This window comes from Bos taurus, chromosome 5 (assembly GCF_002263795.3).
Source record: "Bos taurus isolate L1 Dominette 01449 registration number 42190680 breed Hereford chromosome 5, ARS-UCD2.0, whole genome shotgun sequence".
Classification (NCBI taxonomy): Eukaryota; Metazoa; Chordata; class Mammalia; order Artiodactyla; family Bovidae; genus Bos; species Bos taurus.
This window is the reverse complement of record NC_037332.1, coordinates 58,758,203-58,779,909: the sequence shown is the minus strand read 5'-3', so window position 1 is coordinate 58,779,909 and position 21,707 is coordinate 58,758,203. Positions and strand designations below refer to the sequence as shown.

The window sequence follows — 21,707 nt, the reverse complement described above, 5'->3', positions numbered from 1 at the left end:
TGAGGAAAATTTTAATCATGAAATATGGAGAAAAGCAATTTTTTTTTTAACATTTTACAGTTTAATTAACCTGTCCTTCAATTTCATTTAGACTTCTTAAAACATTTTAACCAAGGGTTTCAGCATAATGCACTTTTCTTTCTTATCACTGTTGATAATTGGCATTTTCCTGTGTTACAGTGAGTCCTTTCTTCACGTTGTCAATACAAATGTTGAATTTCATTTTCTCTACAAGACATGCATGGTTCTGACTTTAAAAAACTATTATAATCATATATTAATCATATGAAAATTTTAATGATGGAAATATTATTAATAACATATCCTACCACCAGGGTTCTGGAGTTTCCTGGGTGGTGCTAGTGGTTAAGAATTTGCTTGCAAACGAAGGAGATGTAGGAGACGTGGGTTTGATCCCTGCATCGGGAAGATCACCTGGAGAAGGACATGGACAACCACTCCAGTATTCATGCCTGGAGAATCCCATGGACAGAGGAGCCTGATGGGCTATAGTCCATAGCATCTCAAAGAGTCAGACATGACTGATGTGACTTAGCACTTACGCACCACTGGGCCTCTGGGAAGTATTGATACTTTAAGAGCAACTTGCTGATATCACAAGTCTGATAACTCAAAGTGTTATTCTTTTGGAGAGTCATTGAAGGCTTAAATTTAGACATCTGTATGAGCTTGATCAAGTTTCTCAAACCCTATGTTGCTGAGTTTCTCCAGTTATGAAATAGATATAATAACAATAATTTTATTTTAATGTTATTTTGAGGATGAAATGATACATTATATAAACTAATGCACAATCTGCATCTGGCTTACACTGAACTGTCAAGAAATGTAGTTGCACTTGAGGGAACATGTTGCCTCAGCTGAGACAGTATTTAACAAGTCAAGGGGAAAAAAGACAGACTTCAAATCATAAGAAACTTTTATGTCCAAAAATGTACTTGTTCTGTATCTGGTAGTCCTAAATATTTGGAACAAATAAGAATCACCCACCTCGTTAGCTTATTTAAATTTAAAGTCCATGTTCTCATCCTTAAATATATATTATCAGTTTAACTGGAGTATAGAAACATAGACTGTAAGTGACTCGGAAGCCAGTGGTTCATATATAATCAGATTTTCATTTTAGAAGGATCACTCTGTTAACTGTATTGAAGATAGATGTCCAAATGTTGGAGTCAAGAAGATGAGGTAGAGGGCTAATATTTATGCTACATGAATTATCTGAGGATTAAAATGCAATAGTGTCCACGAATTCAAATCTCAGTGAGGTATCTCCAGAGATCTTTAGAAAAAACTGAGATGAACTGTTAATAATTTGAATTTCTGAGAAAAATTAAAGGCTGTTTTAAAAATGAATTGAATCTTCTTGGAATTTCCTCTCTGCTCTCTCCTGTTCCCCCTGTAGCTCAGTGGTAAAGAATCCACATGCAATGCAGGAGCTGGGTCAAGAAGATCCCTTGCAGAAGGAAATGGCAACCCACTCCATATTCTTGCCTGGAGAATCTCATGGACAGAGGAGCCTAGTGGGTTATAGTAATGTTCAATTCTTTGCAACCAAATGCATTTGTATAAACTTTGACCCTGTACATGACTCAGTGACTAACAGTTTCACTTTCCTCTACATACTCACTTAAATATATCAATATAATGACTTTTAAGAAAGGATTATGGTTATATACTGTCAGATACTTTTAAAAAAAATCTACAATATCTGCATAAAATGTACAGATTTCCATTCTGGATATAATATTCTATCAGAGAAATACATATGAAAAAATCACAAAGGTATGTATTTAATGGTAAGACTATTATCTATGTGTACCTGAAGAAATAATTCTAACTGAGTTGTTATCTGGTTCATTTTACCATTTTAAGGCAACACTATTATCCATCTGCTCTTCTATGGAAAAATAGAAGAGTAAGTACTTATTGTTTTCAAGGCCCTAAAAACCTCCCTCGATAGAGAGTTTGCATTCAATAAGTCTTAAAAAAAAAAAAAAAAAGTTTGAACTCAGGTCTCTTGCATTGCAGGCACATTCTTTACCATCTGAGCCACCAAGAAGACCCTTAAAAAAAGCACCAAAACCTTATTATATACATGATTTGTGAATATTTTTTTTCCTTCTTTGGGTTCTATTTTCAGTTTCTTCACAGTGCCCTTTTATCACTAAAGTTTTAATTCTGATGAAGCTGTTAGGTAGTTAGAATAGGAAACAGGAATCCAGAATGGTGGTGGCTAAAAGACAAGGAAGGGAAAAGCCTGAGAAAATATAACAAAGGAAGATCTGAGGACCGGAGTGAGGACCTCAGGTAGAACAAACACTCCTCGCTAGCCCACTTTACATAGGGCAGACCTAGGGGGAGAAAAAAACATATAAAAAGAGGACCCAAAGGGCTGGGGGGTCTCTCTCTCCCCTGAACACTGGGGTGCTCTTCTCGTCCCGTCTTTGGGTAGACATGCCCTCACACCTCGAGGATGGGTTTTCCTGCTGTTATCTAAATAAAACAGAGATGTAACATGGAGCTGTAACACTGATTTGTCTAAGAGCTATAACACTGTCTGTTCGAGACCTGAGAGCTATAACACGGTCTGTTCAAGACCCGAGAGCTGTGACACACTGAATGCTTTAATGTCCGTCACTCCAAATCTTTGTTGTGATGAGACAGAACCGAGGAGAATGCACTCGCCTAACAAAGCCATGTTAATTTTTTTCTTTTGCTATTTGTGTTTTTGGTGTCATATTTAAGAAATCATTGCCTAATTCAAAGTTACAAGGAGTTATATGTATGGTTTCTTCTAAGAAATGTATACTTTTAGTGCCTATAATAATCTTTTTTTTCTTTTGAGTTTATATATGGTCTTTTCTAAAAAAAGTTTTTTTTTTTTTTAATTTACTTATTTATTTATTTTGGTCTGTAGTGCATCTTTGTTGCTGCATACAGTCTTTATCTAGTTGAGTGAGTGGGGGCTACTCTTCATTGGAGTGCTCAGGCTTCTCATTGTGGTGGCTTCTGTTGTTGTGGAGCACAGGCTCTAGATACACGGGCTTCAGTGTTTACAGCTCTTGGGCTCAGTAGTTGTGGCCTGCTGGCTCTAAAGCACAGCCTCATTAGTTGTGGTGCATGGGCTTAGTTGCCCCTCAGCACATGAAATCCTCCTGGATCAGGGATGGAACCTGTGTCCCCTGCATTGCAAGCCAGACTTTTAACTGGTGGACTACCAGGGAAACTCCATATATATATAGCCTTTTTATATGGGGTGAGATAGAGATAAAGTTTTCTTTTGCATGTACATATCTAGTTTTCCCAACATGGCTTCTTACAAAAACTGTTACTTTGAATAATCTTGTCACTCCTGTTAAAAATCAATTGACCATAAATGTGGGGTTCTACCTTAGAGTTCTTTGTTCTATTCCTTTGATCTGTATGTTGACTGTTATGCCAGTATCACACTTTTTTGATGATTTTAGCTTGATGAAAAGTTTTCAAATTGGATTTATTTCTTTTTTTTTTTAATGTAAATTAGTGCATGGTCTTCTTGGTGGTTCAGTGGTAAAGAATCCACGGCCAAGCAGGATACACAGGTTCAATCCCTGGGTCTGGAAAATCCCCTAGAGAAGGAAATGGCAACCCACTCTAGTATTCTTGCCTGGGAAATCCCATTGGACAGAGGAGCCTGGAGAGCTATAGTGTATGGGGTTGCAAATGAGTTGAACACAACTTAGCAACTAAATAACAACAGCAATAAAGAATACTTCAGGCACACATAAAATGAAGAAACTATATAACACAAATGCAGTCCACAATCTTCTTGACACATTGTGAGTTGTTATTGTGAAAAAATTTAACAGGAGTTTGAGAATAACTTTTATATGACTGTTCTCAATTTCTTCTCTGTGATGACATTATTCCTTACAAAAAAACTGTATATATGAAAACACTAAGTTGTAGGCTTTTTGCTGAAAATAATATTCAAGAGTGATTATTTTACCAGGAACAAAATCTTCTATGTAATCACTTTGGTAGTTTTTCCTATTGTCAGCCGGTACAACACCCTCAGGCAGAGGATAAATCCTTCCCCTGGGCCTAAGGAATGTATACATCTATATATAAAACTTAAATTCTAAATATTTATTTATAGTGCTACTAAACTAAGAAATCTATAAAATCATTGAAGTTATAGATTATACCTCTTTCCTTCATTTACCCCAGTGTACAGTCTGGCACCATAGGATACAGACAGAAAATCAAGGAAACAGAATGGAGAGCACAGAAACCCACGTTTACATGGTCATTTAATTTACAAAAGAGGCAAGATTATAAAATGGGGAAAAGACAGCCTCTGCAATGAATGGGTGCTGCGAAAACTGGATGGCTACATGCAAACTGGACTACTTTACCACACTTTTTGCAAAAATAAAGTCAAAATGAACTGAGGACTTGAATGTAAGACCTCAAACCCTAATACTACTAGAAGAAAACTTAGGCAGTACAGTCTTTGACATAGATCTTAGGAATAATTTTTAGGATATATCTTCTCAGGCAAGGGCAACAAAAACAAAAATAAACAAATGGAACCACATCAAACTAAAACATTTTGAACAGTGAAGGAAACTATCAACAAAAAGAAGAAACTGCCTACTGAATGGAAAAAGCTATTTGCAAACAATAGTCTCATAAAAGATTAATATCCAAAAGTATACAAGACTCTTACATCTCAACATAAAAAGAAACTAACAATTAATAGTGGACATGGGACCTGAGTAGACATTTTCCAAGAAGAAGGTCAATAGCACATGAAATGTGCTCTGTATCACTAATCATGAGGGAAATGCAAATCATAACCACAATTAGACATCTTCTACACCTGTCAAGATCGTTAAGAAGATAACAAAAATAAGTGTTGTGAGGATATGGAGAAAAGGGAATTCTTTGCACTGTTGCTGGGAATGTAAATTGGTGCAGCCTCTATGGAAAACATTTTGGAGCTTCTTAAAAGGATGAAAAATAAACCTTGCATAGGATCCAGCAATTTTACTTCTTATATTTTTTCCTAAAGAAAACAAAACACTATTTTGAAAAGATGCATGTACCCCTATTTTCATTGCAACATTACTCACGATAGTCAAAATGTGGAAGCAACCCAAATTCCTATCAATAGATGAATAGATTAAAATATAAACACAATATTATTCATCCATAAAAAAGAATGACATCTTGCCATTTGGGATAATGTGAATGGACCCAGACAGTGTTATATGTGAAATATATGTGAAACTGAAAAATAAGTAACATATTATTTGAACTACATGTGACATATAGAAAAAAGCTACAAATGAACAAATATAACACAACAGAAATAAGTGTCATAGATAAAGAGAAAAAAGATGGAATCGGGTTATGGGGTGGGTGAAACAGGTGAAGAGGTACAAAATTCCACTACAGAATAAATGAGTCATAAAGATGAAATGTACATGGTTGGAATACAAGCCATAATAATGCATTATCTTTGTGTGATGACCAAGATGATCAAAGGTACAAACTTCCAGTTATAAGTCTAAACAATTACTAACAGTATAATATATAGCATGATTGCTATATTTAACACTGCTGTATATTTCATATTAATGTTATTTAGATAGTAAATCCTAAGAATGCTTATCATAAAGAAAAATAATTTTTCTTCAATCTAGAATTGATATGAAATGATGGATTTTCATTAAACTTATTGTGCTAATCTTTTCAGGTATGTAAGTCAATTTGGACCATAAAGAAGGCTGAACACTGAAGAACTGATGCTTATGAACTGTAGCATTGGAGAAGAATCTTGAGAATCCCTTGGGCTGCAGGGAGATCAAGCCAGCCAATCCTAAAGGAAATCTGTCTTGAATATTCATTGGAAGGACTGATGATGAAGCTGAAACTCTAATACTTTGGCCACCTCATTTGAAGAACCAACTCATTAGAAAAGACCATAATGCTGGGAAAGATTGAATGTAGGAGGAGAAGGGGACAACAGAGGATGAGATGGTTGGATGGCATCACCAACTCAATGGACATGAGTTTGAGCAAACTCTGGGTATTGGTGAAGGACAGGGAAGCCTGGCATGCTGCAGTCCATGGGGTTGCAAAAAGTCAGACATGACTGAGTGACTGAATAACACTACCACCACCTTAAATTCAAATAATGTTGTATATGTTGATTACATCTCCATCTAGTAGATGAAGAAAAATTTAAAAACAACAAAATCTCAACAAATTGAATACAGAAAGAACATACTTCAAAAAGGAAAATAAAAAGAATGTATCTTAACATAAAAAGGCCATTTATGACAATTACATAACATCATACACAATGAGGAGGTTTGAAAGCTTTTCCTTGAAGATTAGCAACAAGACAATGGTGTTCTTGTTCACCACTCGTATTCACCACAGCACTGGTAGTCCTGGCCAGAACAATCAAGAAAGAAAAAGAAATAAAAGGCATCAAAATCAAAGAATTAAAAATGTTTCTGTTTGCAGATGATATGATATTATATATAGAAAACTCAAGAAAACTGTTAAGAGTTAATCAACAAATTCAGCAAAATTGCAAGATAAAAATATACATACAAAAATCAGTTGTGCTTGTATATGATAACAACATACTATCTGAAAAAGAGGTAACATTTAAATTCCACTTATAACAACACAGAAACAATAAAATACTTGAGAATAAATTTAACCAAGAAGGTGAAAGATCTATAGACCTAAAATTATATGACATTGTAAAAAAATTGAAGAAGCCAAAAACATATGGAAAAGTATACTGTTCATGGATTATAAGAGTTAGTATTTTTAGTGTCCATACTACCTGAAGCCATGTATAGATTAAATAAAATCTCTATTAAGATCCTAATGGTATTTTTTCAGAAATAGATTTCATATTGACATACAAAAGACCCTGAAGATCCACAACAACCTGGAGAATAACAAAGCTGGAGACATTACATTTCTGAATGTCAAACTATTTTACAAAGCTATAGGAATCAAAGCAGTATGCTACAGGTATAAAAACATGCATGTAGATTAATGTAATGGAACTGAGTGCTTCAAAATAAACCAGTGCCTCTGTGGTCAAATATTATATAAGGAAGTCAAGGATACTCAATGTGTAAAAACATACCTTCAATAAATGTAATTATGAAAACTGAATATTTAAAAGAATGAAAGTGAACCCATATCTTACAATACTCAACAAAAATTAACTCAAAATTGATTGAAAGCCTAAATGTAAGACCTGGAACTATGAAACCCTGAGACAACATAGGAGAGAGTTCCTTGACATTGTTCTTGGCAATTATTTTTTTTGGATATGACACTAATAGCACCAGCAACAGAAGTTATTTTTTTGAAAAATTAATTCAATCAATTAATATCTAGCAAAGCTAACCAAGGGAAACAAAACACAAACTACTAATATCAGTAATGAAGTAAAAGTTATATTCATGATCCCACAGACATTAAAAGGAAATAAGGAAAAATTACAAATAATATTATGATCATAAATATGATAAGAAATGAAATGAACCTATTCTTGAAAGACACAAGCTTAAGAAATTCACTGAAGAAGGCATGACTAGCCCTACATCTATTCAAGTGTGTGAAGTTGGTGTTAAAAATCTTCCCCACATAAAAAAAATTACCAGCTTTTTATTAGCATTATCCTAATCTGAAACCAGAAAAATAAATTGTAAGAAGAGGAAACTATAGCTCAGTATCTGTCTTAAACATTGATGAAAGATTTCTTAACAAAATTTGATTAGTAGTTAAAATACAGTAATATATATATAATATATATTACTGTCTTGTATATAATATAGTAATATCTATCATATATATATAATACATACACTAGTATATATATATATATATATATATTCCTTCCTGTAGAGGAAATTACAGCTCAATATCTGTGTTAAACATTGATGAAAGAGTTCTTAACAAAATTTGATTAGTAGCCAAAATACAGTAATATATATAACTACTAATTTGATTAGTGGTTAATATACAGTAATATATATATATATATATATATATATATATATACTGTAATATATATTATATACACAGTAATATATAGATTATATATATAAGTATATGTATGGATAACCCAAACTTTTATATATATTAACTTTTTTATATATAAAAATCAAGTTTGGTTGCATTTCTTTTCTTGGCTTAAGATGTATAAAGATGAATTAAACAAAGGCCATTCCCTCCACATTATATAGCATTATAATGCCAAAAGATATATATATATATGTATGAGTAATTGCAACAGAGTAAGATAAGTGTGCAAAGTTTTAGGAAAGCAAAGAAGAGGGCACCTAATTCTGGCTTTGCAAACCAGGGAAGATTTCAAGGAATATATGACATTTAGATAAAACCTTAAAGAAAAATATGTGCGTGTATGTGTGTAAGTCTGTGTGTGTGAGAGAGAGAGAGAGAAAGAGAGCGAGAATACCTAACAATTATAAGAAATAATGAGCAATTGATAAGGTCAGAGCAGAGGTCACACAGGGCCTTGGTTCCAGAAAGATGCCATGCACTTAAGCAATATTTCAAGAGTAACAGAAAGAGAAATAACTGTCCAATACAACTATCTGCATTAATGGGAATGCTCTGTAATCTTTTCCATTTCAATATATTAGCCATTAGGCACATTTGGCTTTGGAGTACTTGAAATGAAATTAATGTAACTGAGGATTTGAGTTTGTATTTTTAACTAATTCATATTTTCATTTAAATAGCCACACATGTGACTTATCACTTATATATACTGTGAAATTTACAGTCTAGTGAGAATGAGACCATGTTAGCAATTAAAATATAATCACTACTGCAAAGATGAAGTACAAGGCATTATGGAAACATGTAAGAGTTTGGGAAAATCAAAGATTCAGGGAATACTGCCATAAAGAATAAAGTAGATTTATCGGATGACTAGAAGAGAATTGAAGTTCCAAAGAAAGCACATCCAAAAGGCAGATTATCAGACTGTTAAAACAAATAAACAAAAAACACAAGTATGCTCCAGTGAAAAAGTGAAGGTGGATGTAAGGCCTGAATGGAAGGAGGGGATCCAATCTTACAGGACTTTGACTCTGTTAAAATTCGACTCTTTATACTGAAGTCAAAGAAACCTCCTTTTTTTGGAATATGAGAATTATGAGTTGCTCAAGGCAAGGCAATATTTCCATTGAGTCAGTTATTTTCTCAGCTGAAAGATGACATACAGATATTGTTAATGAGAACAATGAGATAGACAGAATCTGCTAATGGGATAACAGGACATTGATGCTCTTAGCAACTCACTGTCCAAACTCTCATATTGTCTCTAGCTCATTGATGTCAGGGAAATTAGTTATGTTATTAAGAAGAAAAAAAAATCCATATCTGATATAATAATAAATCCTGGATGGACCAGACAAAAATGTAAAAAGCAAAGTCATAGAAGTGTTGAATATAAGCAGATAGTTATAGGATTTTGAAATACATGGAAGGATGTACTGAGAAGAATAGGTCACCGAGAATTCATGACAGACTCTACAACTTTCATAATTGAACCGCTCGATTAAAAGTTAAAAAGGAAGGATCGTCTCTGAAAACATCCTGCCACAGATATGACTGGGGGTTACTATTCATAAGAGATATATCCTACTAATAAATAAAAAGAAACAAAGCCAAGGAAAAGTGAACACAAGTTAAAATAGACCATTCATGGATGAGAAATAGAAATTAAAATATTCAATCTATTAATTGCAGAATATGAAATTTAAAGTAATATTAACGTTTATACACCACTAGAGCTTCCCTGGTAGCTCAGTAGGTAAAGAATCTGCCTGCAATGCAGAAAAACCTGCTTTGATTCTTGGGTCAGAAAGATCTGCTGGATAATGGATAGGCTACCCTATCCTATCCATTGAATACCACTGGAGGCTACCACTCCAGTATTCTTGGGCTTCCCTGATGGCTCAGCTGGTAAAGAATCTCTCTGCAATGTGGGAGACCCTGGTTTGATCCCTGAGTTGGGACTATTCTGCTAAATTATACATTATCACTTTAATCTTTGCCGTATACTATGAATGAGGACTGTTAGGATTCTCATTTTATGGGTAGAGCAATCTCAGAAAGGTTAAATCAAGTTGGAAAGTTTACAAAGGGCTTGGCTCTCTTTAACCTCAAAACCTAGTCACCTAGGCACTGGGATGCGGTCTTTATGATATTTTTATTAAATTAATTTTGGCATCATTTTCATCCTTATATAAAATTTGTGACTGCATCTAGCACTGATTAGGATGCACTGAAAGAGTTCATTCCTGTCTGTAGGAGAGAAATTTTGAAGTATCTATCAAAATTTAGTATATATGTTATATCAATACTTCTATGTATGCAAAAAAAATGCATAAAAATAGACAGCATTGTAACCAACGATGTGAAATTGTTAGCAGATTAATTCCCTAAATCTCAATCAACAATGAAATTACCAAATTATATACATCTCCTCTGGTATTCTATGCAATCATATATGAGTTCTATCTAGATAATTTGACAATGAATAATATCCATTACCTATTATTAACTGAAAATAAAGGAAAATTGCCAAATATTTTCTGTAATAAATTTGCATTAATTTAAGAAGGAAAAAATGTATCTCTGAGAGTGTGAATGTGGCTATGTTTATAGCTGAATATCTAGAAATATATGTAGCAGAACACAATACAAAAATATAACACTATATAATTTTGAGCTTTGAGGGCAAACAAAAATTCATTTGGAAACATAAGTGTCATTCCATAAGTCACAATGTGCTGATTTGATACCGGTTCTCTCATACTTGATTCTTATAACATTAAGCATATGTAACTATTAGAATGAAAAATACTAAAGTTTCAAGTACTCTTCTTATTTTTAAAGATATTAAAATGCTTTATTTATTCATTCATTCTACTTTGTGCTGGTGGAGATGTGAAAATGAATGAAACATAGGTACTACCCTTATTGAAGGGTCCACTGTGGTGTAGCTCAGCCTTGTATTCCATCCACCCCAAAGGAACTAAGGATAAATTATCTCCCAAGTGTGGACTGAGTGCCATGTGCTTATTAGAGAACTTTAAGTCCAACCAAAGGAAAACCAACTGGTTGGCACACTTTTGCTTTTATCCTGCTCTATTCATTAGCTTCTGGAAGAGTGTATATCATGACATCACTACATCTCTTGAATTATCTCTTCTTACACCCTTTCTATCATCCCTCTGGTTTCAGAGATTTAAGCAGTGACCAAAGAAGGTAAAATCGATTAATCTTTTGGTAATAGTCAATCTTCACTTTATCCAGGGAGCTTTGAAATGTTTGACCTTCCAGTCATTAAGCAGTGTTTCTTGAACTTTTCCTTCAAGAACTCTCAGGATTACAAGAGTGATTTCTTAAAGTTTCAGTCAGGACAATGTTTACCTTTATATGGCAAGATGAAAGAAATAAAACACAAATATTTGTAGCAGAGTTTATAGAGAATATCCATGAAATCAAGCCTGTGTTTTCTCTATGTGAGATACTTTTATATAATAGAGACAAGGGTGAGATAATGACCAAAAAATCTCCTAAGGTATAATATGAATGCATTACATCTCATATTTTAAGTACATAAAGAAAATCTGGGATTATATTTCTGACTGGAATCATTAGATGTATCAGAAAGTAAGAATGTTCCCAGTTTTTAAATGTGTATTTCACCTTTTTTCCATCCAAAAGTTTATTTTGTCAGAATAAATTGCTTTAACATATTTACTATTACTTGTTTTATATTTTAATATTTCAATCATTGTTCAAAACACAGAAATAGTTTCTGCCTTTTGATCTGCCAATTTTGCTAATATGTATAACAAAATATGTTTATTCTTAAAGGAAGAAAATGCTGATTGTTAGGAAGGACTTAAAGAGAAAAAAGAAAGCACTATACAAGCTTTGATACTTACCACCTGTTGACTGTTCTGCTGCTGCTGCTGCTTAGTCGGTTCAGTCGTGTCCGACTCTTTGCGACCCCACCGACGGCAGCCCATCAGGTCCCGCCGTCCCTGGGATTCTCCAGGCAAGAACACTGGAGTGGGTTGCCATTTCCTCCTCCAATGCGTGAAAGTGAAAAGTGAAAGTGAAGTCGCTCAGTCGTGTCTGACTCTTAGCGACCCCATTGACTGCAGCCTAACAGGCTCCTCCGTCCACGGGATTTTCCAGGCAAGAGTACTGGAGTGGGTTGCCATTGCCTTCTCCGTTGACTGTTCTTATTCATGCTATAAAATAAAATAAATATTAATAAGAGCTTACACAGAGATACAATTCTGGTTGCTAAGAATAAAGAGTGATCAAGATGAATAAAAATTATATAGATTACTTTTGAACAATTTTGGTTACTAGACAGTAAATCTTAAACAGAAATGTATTTATTCTAATGACTTAGCCTCCTAGAAAGAAGTTAATGGGATATTTTGGCATCAGAAGGCTCCCTCTTGTGTTCTGTCCTGTCCTCAGACACATAAGGGTAAAAAGAGTAAGTATAGCAAAATTTTAAAAAGGAGATGACTGTAAATTTAAAGAGATGTAAAAATGATATAAAAGGACCAGTGAGTCATCGAAATGCAATATTGATATAGCTCTATGTGGTATTAATCAATATCGCTAATTTCTTATTTCTTTCTTTTAAATTAGAACTTTGTTCTTATTTATAAGCAAGGCAATTCTATTTCCATGTATATGTGATTATAAACACATTTATTTATTTTGGGCATATTGAAGAAGTATATACTAAGAAAGAAAAAATCATAGCTATTATTAAGCTCAGGAATTGTCATTGATTGGGTCAACTGTTGCCTTGAAACCTCCTAAGCCCATAAAGTTTCTACATAGTATCAGAACCATAACACAAAATTAGATATTTCAATCCTATAAGCACAGCATCCTGGAAACTAGAAACTAATGTCTTAATATTTAAACTACAGATTTGGCTAGCAAATATGGTTGTAGAAAATGTAATTAAAAGATATTTGCTCACATAGAAAATTTAGTCCTATGTAGAGGTTTTATGTCAAATCACTAACGTGGGGACTTTTAACATAGACCTGTAAATACATTTTTTTTTCTCTTTAATAGACAATGGTAAAGTATTTTGCTTTAGTAGGAGTGAGTGGATATTGCAAAAATTCTTACAGGGAGAAAGGTCCAGTGCTTCCTTTAATGAGAGCTAATAATTCCAATATATAAATCTTCAATTCCTTTACTATTCACTTACTCTTTGTTTTGTTTTGTACCAACAGATTTGGCTTAAAGACAATAAAATCAGTATGAGAAACCACACAATGCTTACAGAATTCGTCCTCTTGGGCATATCAGACAACCCAGAGCTTCAGGTTGTCATTTTTATCTTTTTATTTCTGGCTTATGTATTGAGTGTTGTTGGAAACCTAACCATCATCATCCTCACTTTAACAGACTGTAGTCTAAAGACACCGATGTATTATTTCCTCCGGAATTTCTCCTTCTTAGAGATTACGTTCACCAGTGTTTCTATCCCCAGGTTTTTGGGGGCAATCATTACTAAAGTCAAGACTATTTCCTATAACAATTGCTTGGCTCAGTTATTTTTCTTCATCTTCATGGGTGTGTCTGAGTTTTTCCTTCTCACTGCCATGTCTTATGATCGATATGTTGCCATCTGCGAGCCTCTCCATTACACCACCATCATGAACAAGAAAATCTGCACTTTGCTGGTCTTTAGTTCATGGCTAGGGGGATTTCTTACCATTTTTCCACCACTCATGCCTATCCTTCAGCTAGATTTCTGTGCTTCCAACATAATTGATCACTTCTCCTGTGATTACTGCCCCATTTGGCAAATCTCATGCTCAGATACGTGGCTTTTAGAGATGATTGGCTTTTACTTTGCTTTTGTGACTCTGCTCTTCACATTGGCATTAGTGATTCTATCCTACATGTGCATTATTACCACCATTTTGAGAATACCATCTGCTACTCAGAGGAAAAAGTCTTTCTCCACATGTTCCTCTCACATGATCGTCATTTCCATTTCTTATGGAAGCTGTATATTCATGTATGTCAAGCCTTCAGCAAAAGAAAGAGCTTCATTGACCAAAGGAGTAGCTATTCTCAACACTTCAATTGCCCCCATGTTAAATCCTTTTATTTATACCTTGAGGAACGAGCACGTAAAACAAGCTTTGAAAAACTTGGTTCATAAAGTGATACTTTCTAGAAATAAATGAAAGTGTGTATTAACATGAATGAATGCAATTTAACTTCTACAGTGTCCACCTAGCTCCATCTCACAGATGTCATCTGCACTGCTGAGCTCATTAGCTCAAACTTCCTTTTTAATGAAATTGACTATGCTGTGTCTTCCTTTCAAACTATCTATAGCTTCCATATAATCACGGATTTACATCCAAATAGAAAACCAGTAGCTTTAGAACATAAATTATTTTATCCATTATTCTGAATAATAAAAAATCTCATATTGAATAAAAATATTTAATATGGTAATTTCTAAAGGAGTAAACATAGCTACCATGACTCTAATGCCACCTGAAAATTTAACAGGAATTTCTTGAATAATATTTCTTCATTAGAGAGAATTTATTGCATTATGTATGCTGAATTAAGTATGTTCTGTTTCATATCTTATGGAATCTTACAGTTATATGGCAAATTGCACGTGTGCTCAGTGTCCAACTTTTTGCAACCCATGGCTGTAGCCCACCAGGCTCCTCTGTCCCTGGGATTTCCCAGGCAAGAATACAGGAGTGGGTTGCCATTTCCTCTTCCAGGGGACCTTCCTGACACAGGCATCGAACTTGAGTCTCCTGCATCTCCTCACTGGAAGGTGGATTCTTTACCACTGAGCCATCTGACAGGCTGTATGACAAATTAGGCATGATTATCCCATACACAAATGTGTAAATAGATGCTCAGAAAATTTGAGTGATTTGTCTGAGTGATTTGCCTAATTAGTCAATATTGCTACAGCTGTTTAGTCGTGTCTGACTCTTTGTGACCCCATAGACTATAGCCCCCCTAGGCTCCTCTGTCGATGCGGTTTCCCAGGCAAGAATACTGGAGTGAGTTGCCCTTGCCTTCTCCAATACCTCAATTTGGAAAAGCAAACAAAAAGTGTTTATATGTGTGACTGTATACTTATTTGAAACTCTGTAAGGATCTGCAAATTTCGCACAGAGTTTACTAAGGACCTGAATGATTCTATTGCCTTTCACCCCCATCATATTATTTGTGTGTATTTACATTAATATAATTATAGTTTACTTATCCAAGGTACTAACTCCTAAAGTTATGCTTGGCACACAGATTAAAGCTTTAATTAAAACAAGATACTCTTCAATCTCTGTTGTGCTGAGAAAAAGGAGTAGGAAAAAAGTATGAACTATTAAACTTTTAATGTATAGCAGTATAATGGTAACAAAATTTTTTACTGGAAGACAGATTAAAAATAATGGAGTTAATGAATGTAGTTAGTTAAATGTGGTAGATTACCAGTTTTAAAAAAAGACATAGAATATTTTGTAGAAATCTGTACTAGGAATTATGATAATTGGTTGCTAATATCTGTCTAAAAATGATGTCAAGGGAAAAGGCTTCACACTTAGTGTTTTTTTTTTGTTTGTTTGTTTTGGTCTCATTGGATACTGTTCTCAAGCTTTCTTTTCTAATCCCAATACTAATGTGTTTTATGTTTTATATTCCTTCGTGTTTTGTGCACATTTCTGTTCTGGCAATTTTGATTCGCAGAATTAGTTCCCTTGAGCCTATATGAGAGAGAATAGATAAAACATTCAGTAACTTGTGCTACTTAAAATCTATGCAGAAAAGATTCCAGAGGGTTTTTAAACACCTGATATTTTTTATCTTGCATATATTTACTTTTTCTCACTTTCTATTGTCAAATAAACATATCCTCTCTGAATAAAAGAGAAATTTAAGACAAAAACATTGACAATAGAAAGCAAATTTGTGCAATGAGAAGAAATGTTTTTGGCAGAAATGGATTACAACCATGGTAGTTGCTAATATGTTTATATTGCAGCCACTCGAATGTTAGCGAACTTGTACAAAAATCAGAGGTAAGTCTGGCAAATAGATAGCAGTGAAAGTCTCTCAAATTTTATCAGTGATTTATTACTTATCGCCTGAACAAATTAAATAGGATAAGAGCTTGCTATGCAGAGCAGGCGACTGTACTCAATCCTCTGTAATACCTGTATGGAAAAAGAATCTAAAAAAGAGTGGATGTATGCATATGTATAACTGATTCACTGTGCTGTGGAAGTGGTAGTGTTAGTCAGTCAGTTATATCCAATTCTTTGTGGCCCTAAGGACTATATAAGCCACTCCTCTGTCCATAGAATTCCCAGGCAAGAAAACTGGAGTGGGTTTCCATTTCCTTCTGCAGGTGATCTTCCCGACCAGGGATCGAACCAGTGTCTCCTGAATTGGCAGGCAGATGTTTTACCACTGAGCCACCAGGGAAGCCCTCGCTATTAAATAAAGGCAGGTAATTATTATTTCTGTTGTTTGTTTCTAACTGAATATAGGCTTTGCAGTAATTTGTTTAAGAGAATAGACTTTAATTTCTGGTATATTCTTTGCTAGCTGTATAAAACATCAAAGGACAGAACCTAACTTAGCCTAGTTATTTATTTGGCAATAAAGATTGAAGTTTCATAGGTATGTTATAAGAGTTAAATGAAATAAAAATACAAAAGTTATTATTTCACTGAAAAAAGTGATACTTTTTCTAAAACACAATTGCTATGATTATCCCTCCCAGAGTTGAGAATAAATTACAATCAAAAAAAATTAAAGTAAATAAAAATAATAAGTCTTCTTAACATATATTAAGTGCCACATGATTTTAGAATAATTTCATTTATGTTATTGCAATTATTTCTAAGAAATACTTTTGAAATTTCAACTCCATTTTAAACACAGAAAACTGAAGCTTAAAATATTAAATAGCTCATCCAGAGTCATACATCCATAAATGGCCCATTTGTATATTTAATTCATGTTTTTCTTACTGCAATGTCCATATATTTTGTGTGATAATAATTTACCCTAGAATGCTATAACGAAGGAATTAATAGCATGTTAATAATTTTAACATAATAATTATAATAATAATAATTTTTTAATTTACTTTCCCTTCATTGTTTAAATTATAGATCACTAACAAATGAACTGAAAGTGTGAGGTTATGAATTGATATTCACCACAAACCTTCAAAGATATAAATGTTACTATTTCTGGACTTTTTATTAAATGTGAATTATTATCTCTTTTTCCCCTTGTGTTGTCTCTGTGAACACTGGTAAGTATGCTGAGAATTGAGCCTGCCTATCCCTATTGAAATAAAGAAATGTAAATTAATCAGATTTCTTCAAGGAAGTAGTCCTCTAAATAATTGTGAAAAAAAAAAAAGTATCTAATGAAACAGTCCTTCCAACCACTTGACTGGTTCTCCTGAGGAGTCTTTGCTTCATTCAAGATATGATAATTCTTAAAGGATCCTAGTGTCATGGCCCAAAGTTCAGAATGATTGAGCAGTGTCCAGGATAATATGAAGCCAAACTAAATGTTACATACGACATTTAATTAAACAACTTCCCTTTTCTTACTGCATTAACCTAAACCCTAAAACACAAAGTATAAAGAAATAATGATGCAATGAATGAAGCACATTGCTTTTCTGGTATGATTTGTCAATGTTTTCTAATGACCTGCAATGAAGTTTACCTGAAGAAGAGAGAATTAGTAGATACAGTAAAAGTTGTACCAACTATACCTTCAAAGTCATTGCATTACTAAGAGATTTTTCCTCCCAGTGTACAAAAACATTTTTAAAAACAACAACAGCAAAACACACCAGAAATAAAATGGAACCAATCAAAGATGCCTATCTCAGTCTCTCAAAGGAATATCTTTCATTTCTTTAAAAAGAATGTATTCATTAATATGACATCTCTTTTTCAACTTGGGTATCAAAGAAATCATAAATTTATCTACAGTTTCATTGTCCATGTTAACATGATAATAGGGGTTTAGGAAGGGCAGGACATAGGAATGTTTTCAGAATGACACTTTGAAGATGATTTGCAGTCATCTTATTAACAAATTAGAAATAATATTGCTGATTTTAATTTTGAATAGCTCAAAGAATCTGTCTCAAGGATTCTCAGAAAACAAGTAAGAATTGATTTTTATGAAATGAGTGGAAAGAAATACAAAGCTTAGTAACCTAAACTGCATTCTTCCAGAGGGAAATATGGACTTGTGTTCAGAAATAAAAGCCGAAAACATGAGTTAAATGCTTGGAGATATTCTTCATATTCTGCGTGAATTCATCCGTGGGGTGGTTTAAATCTCTTGGAATCGTATATACCCTGTTAAACACTGAAATGTTTTTCTTTCAAAAGGCTGATGAATGAAGGAATGAATGCTAATAATTTTTTATCATGCTTACTTGATGTTAGATGAATAAAATCCATTGCATTTTCATAATTTTTTACATACAAAGTTTCATATACCACTCCCAGTTTTCTGATATTAAATCATCTCTTGCTAGAGTTTGCTTCAGCCTGTTTTCTCTGGCCCTAGAAGACTGGCTATGTTAGTGTCCATTACCAGTAATGCTCATATGAATTCTTCTAATGTCTATTAATATCTTTCTTCACAGCTCTTCATACATTCTGTCACAAGTTTAGTCAGCAGCAAAAAGTGTAAATCCTGATATTATAATTCATCAAGTAATTAAAATTTGAGGAAACAAGAGGAAAATGAATACATAATGAAGTTGAAATAGGCTTAAAAATACAGTGCAATGACACATAGTTCATCATATAGTAGTAATAATATAATTAAAAAGAAACCTGACTCTCCAATGGCTGTAGGTATTGCAGAAATTTCAATCTTGAGATTGAAACCAAAATTTGTCAGTTTATGAGAATGTATTTTGTGAGTTCAAAGTGTTATGAAAAACTAGTGCTTTCAATGAAAGGCAAATCCTGATGAAGGAAGAGTGATGTTACTGAGCAGGAGTAGAGTTCATTAAAAGAATGAACTGTAAAGAAATTAAGGACATTAATATTGAAATAATAATTTACAATTTTTAAAATTATATATCAAAAATTTAGCTTCCTTTACATGTTCTTTGTTATAAATTTACTCAATACAAGGTATTTAACTTAGGCAGATAATGCATCCTGAAAAGTAGGTAAAGTAGGAAAATATACCTTATAAATGAAGATAGAACTGACATGAAATATAGTCTAGAATTTGGCTTAAAAGAGAGTTGCACTTAGTGGCAGTATGAAATTCAACAACAAACTCAGAAGTAATTACTTACATAGATAAGTGTTTATCTTAAATCTACTCTAACTATACTAGGCACTGGATCATGATGCCATAGCTTTGAGGGTAAGACTTTGAGCTACATAGACTAGAGAGGAGTTCACAGGAGATTCTGTACTATGTGAGGTGGGTTTGAAAGGATGAATATAAATTCCTACAGAACTCATACCATGACTATTACATGTGTTTGGGAATAAGGAAGAAGGTGATTTGAAAATCATTCAAATATTCTACCCTCTATGCTAGTCACATACATATATTTTATTGAATACAAGCTTCACAGTCTTTCTCAGAAAGGTTATTAATATTAATGAGGAGCAGAGAAATGAAGTGGATATTGGTAGCAATGTTGATGTCTTGGCAAATATCTAACATGCCTCAAATGTGGTGATCAAATCCTAGCTGAAGATGAGAGAAGTGGGTTGTTTGTGGAAAGTAGGGGAGCAAAGATGGGTAGAGAAGGCAGATACATTGTGTTGGGAGAAGTGATCATGTACCCAAAGTGGAAGAATGAGGATAAGATTCACTTTCCCAGAATGCCTGTTGGGTACTCTACAGTCACGTGGTTCTACTATATTTTCATTGCTGTTGTTGCTATTGTTCTTATATGGCTCTCTTGGTGCTAAATTTATGCACTACTACTTATCTTAGATGTAAGTTCTTACATAATGCAACATCTAAATCCTGAGTGTTTTCAGCTCAGTGGTTAGGGAATGTTTTCTCTATTGAACAAAGCCTTATAGGGGTTTTATTAAATGATAAGCATTTTTCAAAATGCTTTACATGTATTTGCTCATTTAATGGTCAAAATAACTTTCTGAAATAGACTTGTATTAGTGTGTATTTATAGATGGGCATGAAGGGTCTGAGTGACTTTCAGACCTAGTAAGTGAATTGGATTAAAACCTACATATCCTCACTCTTCTGTAATATCATTTAAATTTTACCCCCCAAAAGAGAAAAATTAAAACTCACTATTTCCAAAACATATACAAGTAAACATATTATTAACATTTACTTTCTTGAAGGACAATTATCTTACTTATTAATCATCATCATAATAATAACATAAAAGTAATATTTTAAATATAAAGGGAAATAGGTTGTATGAGAATAAAGTCCATAATGATGACACATAGTTATGCTGTAATATTATAAATTGTTGCCAGGGATTAAGATAATATCAACCTTAAGCTTACATGATTGTCTATCTCATTTTCCCCTCTATCTCTAAAACCTGCAGTTGCCAGTGGCTTTAGCATTTCTGACTTCCAGTGAGGTAGTAAGAGTTGAAAAACCTGAAAGACTTCCTTGGTGGTCCAGTGGTTAAGACTTTGCCTTCCAATGAAGGGGGTGCTGGTTGGATTCCTGAAGGGGAATCTAGGATCCCACATGCATCACCTTAAAAAAAACCTCAACAGAAAAAGAATATTCTAACAAATTCCAAGATTTTAAAATCTTTTAAAACAAAGATTTTAAAAATGGTTCACATATAAAAATTTTAAAAAAAGGAAAAAACTGAGTGTTAACAAAACCTGATTTGCTGTTTTGTTGTTGTTTAGTCACTAAGTTGTGTTCAACTCCTTTGCAACCCTGTGGACTGAGCATTCCAGGCTCCTCTGTCCATTCCCAGGCAAGAATCCTGGAGTGGGTTGCCATTTCCTTTTCCAGGGATCTTTCCAACCCAGGGATTAAACCTGCTTCTCCTGCATCACAGGCAGATACTTTACCTCTGAGCCACCAGAGAAGCCAAGGACAAAATAGTCATCTTTTTATTTAAAAATTGCAATATCTTTTCCATTTTAAAGATTCTCGATATAATTATAATTTAAGTTACCCAGGAGCAAAACTGTAGGCATTGGAATATTAGCACAAAGATTATTCTCATGAAACCTGGTGGGTATGTTTCTGAAAGTTCACAAGTATTTGGTGTCAGAAAAAGTGTAGGAACAAATTCTTGCTCTATAAGCTTTGTGATATTTACAGTTTTAAACTTCCCTTAATCAAAGAGTGTTTTACTTATTAAACTGAGGAAACTTAAGGATCAATGTCATTATCAATTTGCTTTAAATTTCCCCTGAAGGTGAAATGACATACTAATTTCATCAAATTCTAGGTCTACACTAGGATATTTGGTAATCCTCTATTCTAGTATATTCCTTTTGCTTTCTCTTGTAGGTCTCCTGGAAGGAGAAACACAAACAAGCAACTGAAGA

General features: G+C 33.6%; 1 protein-coding gene across 1 annotated transcript; it reads left to right on the top strand.

Annotated features, from left to right (window-relative positions):
* Positions 13,398–14,336, top strand: OR6C5H (olfactory receptor family 6 subfamily C member 5H). Its single transcript, NM_001390535.1, has one exon. It carries the CDS (start codon positions 13,398–13,400, stop codon positions 14,334–14,336), a length of 939 nt encoding a protein of 312 aa, NP_001377464.1.
* The last annotated feature ends 7,371 nt before the right edge of the window (positions 14,337–21,707 follow it).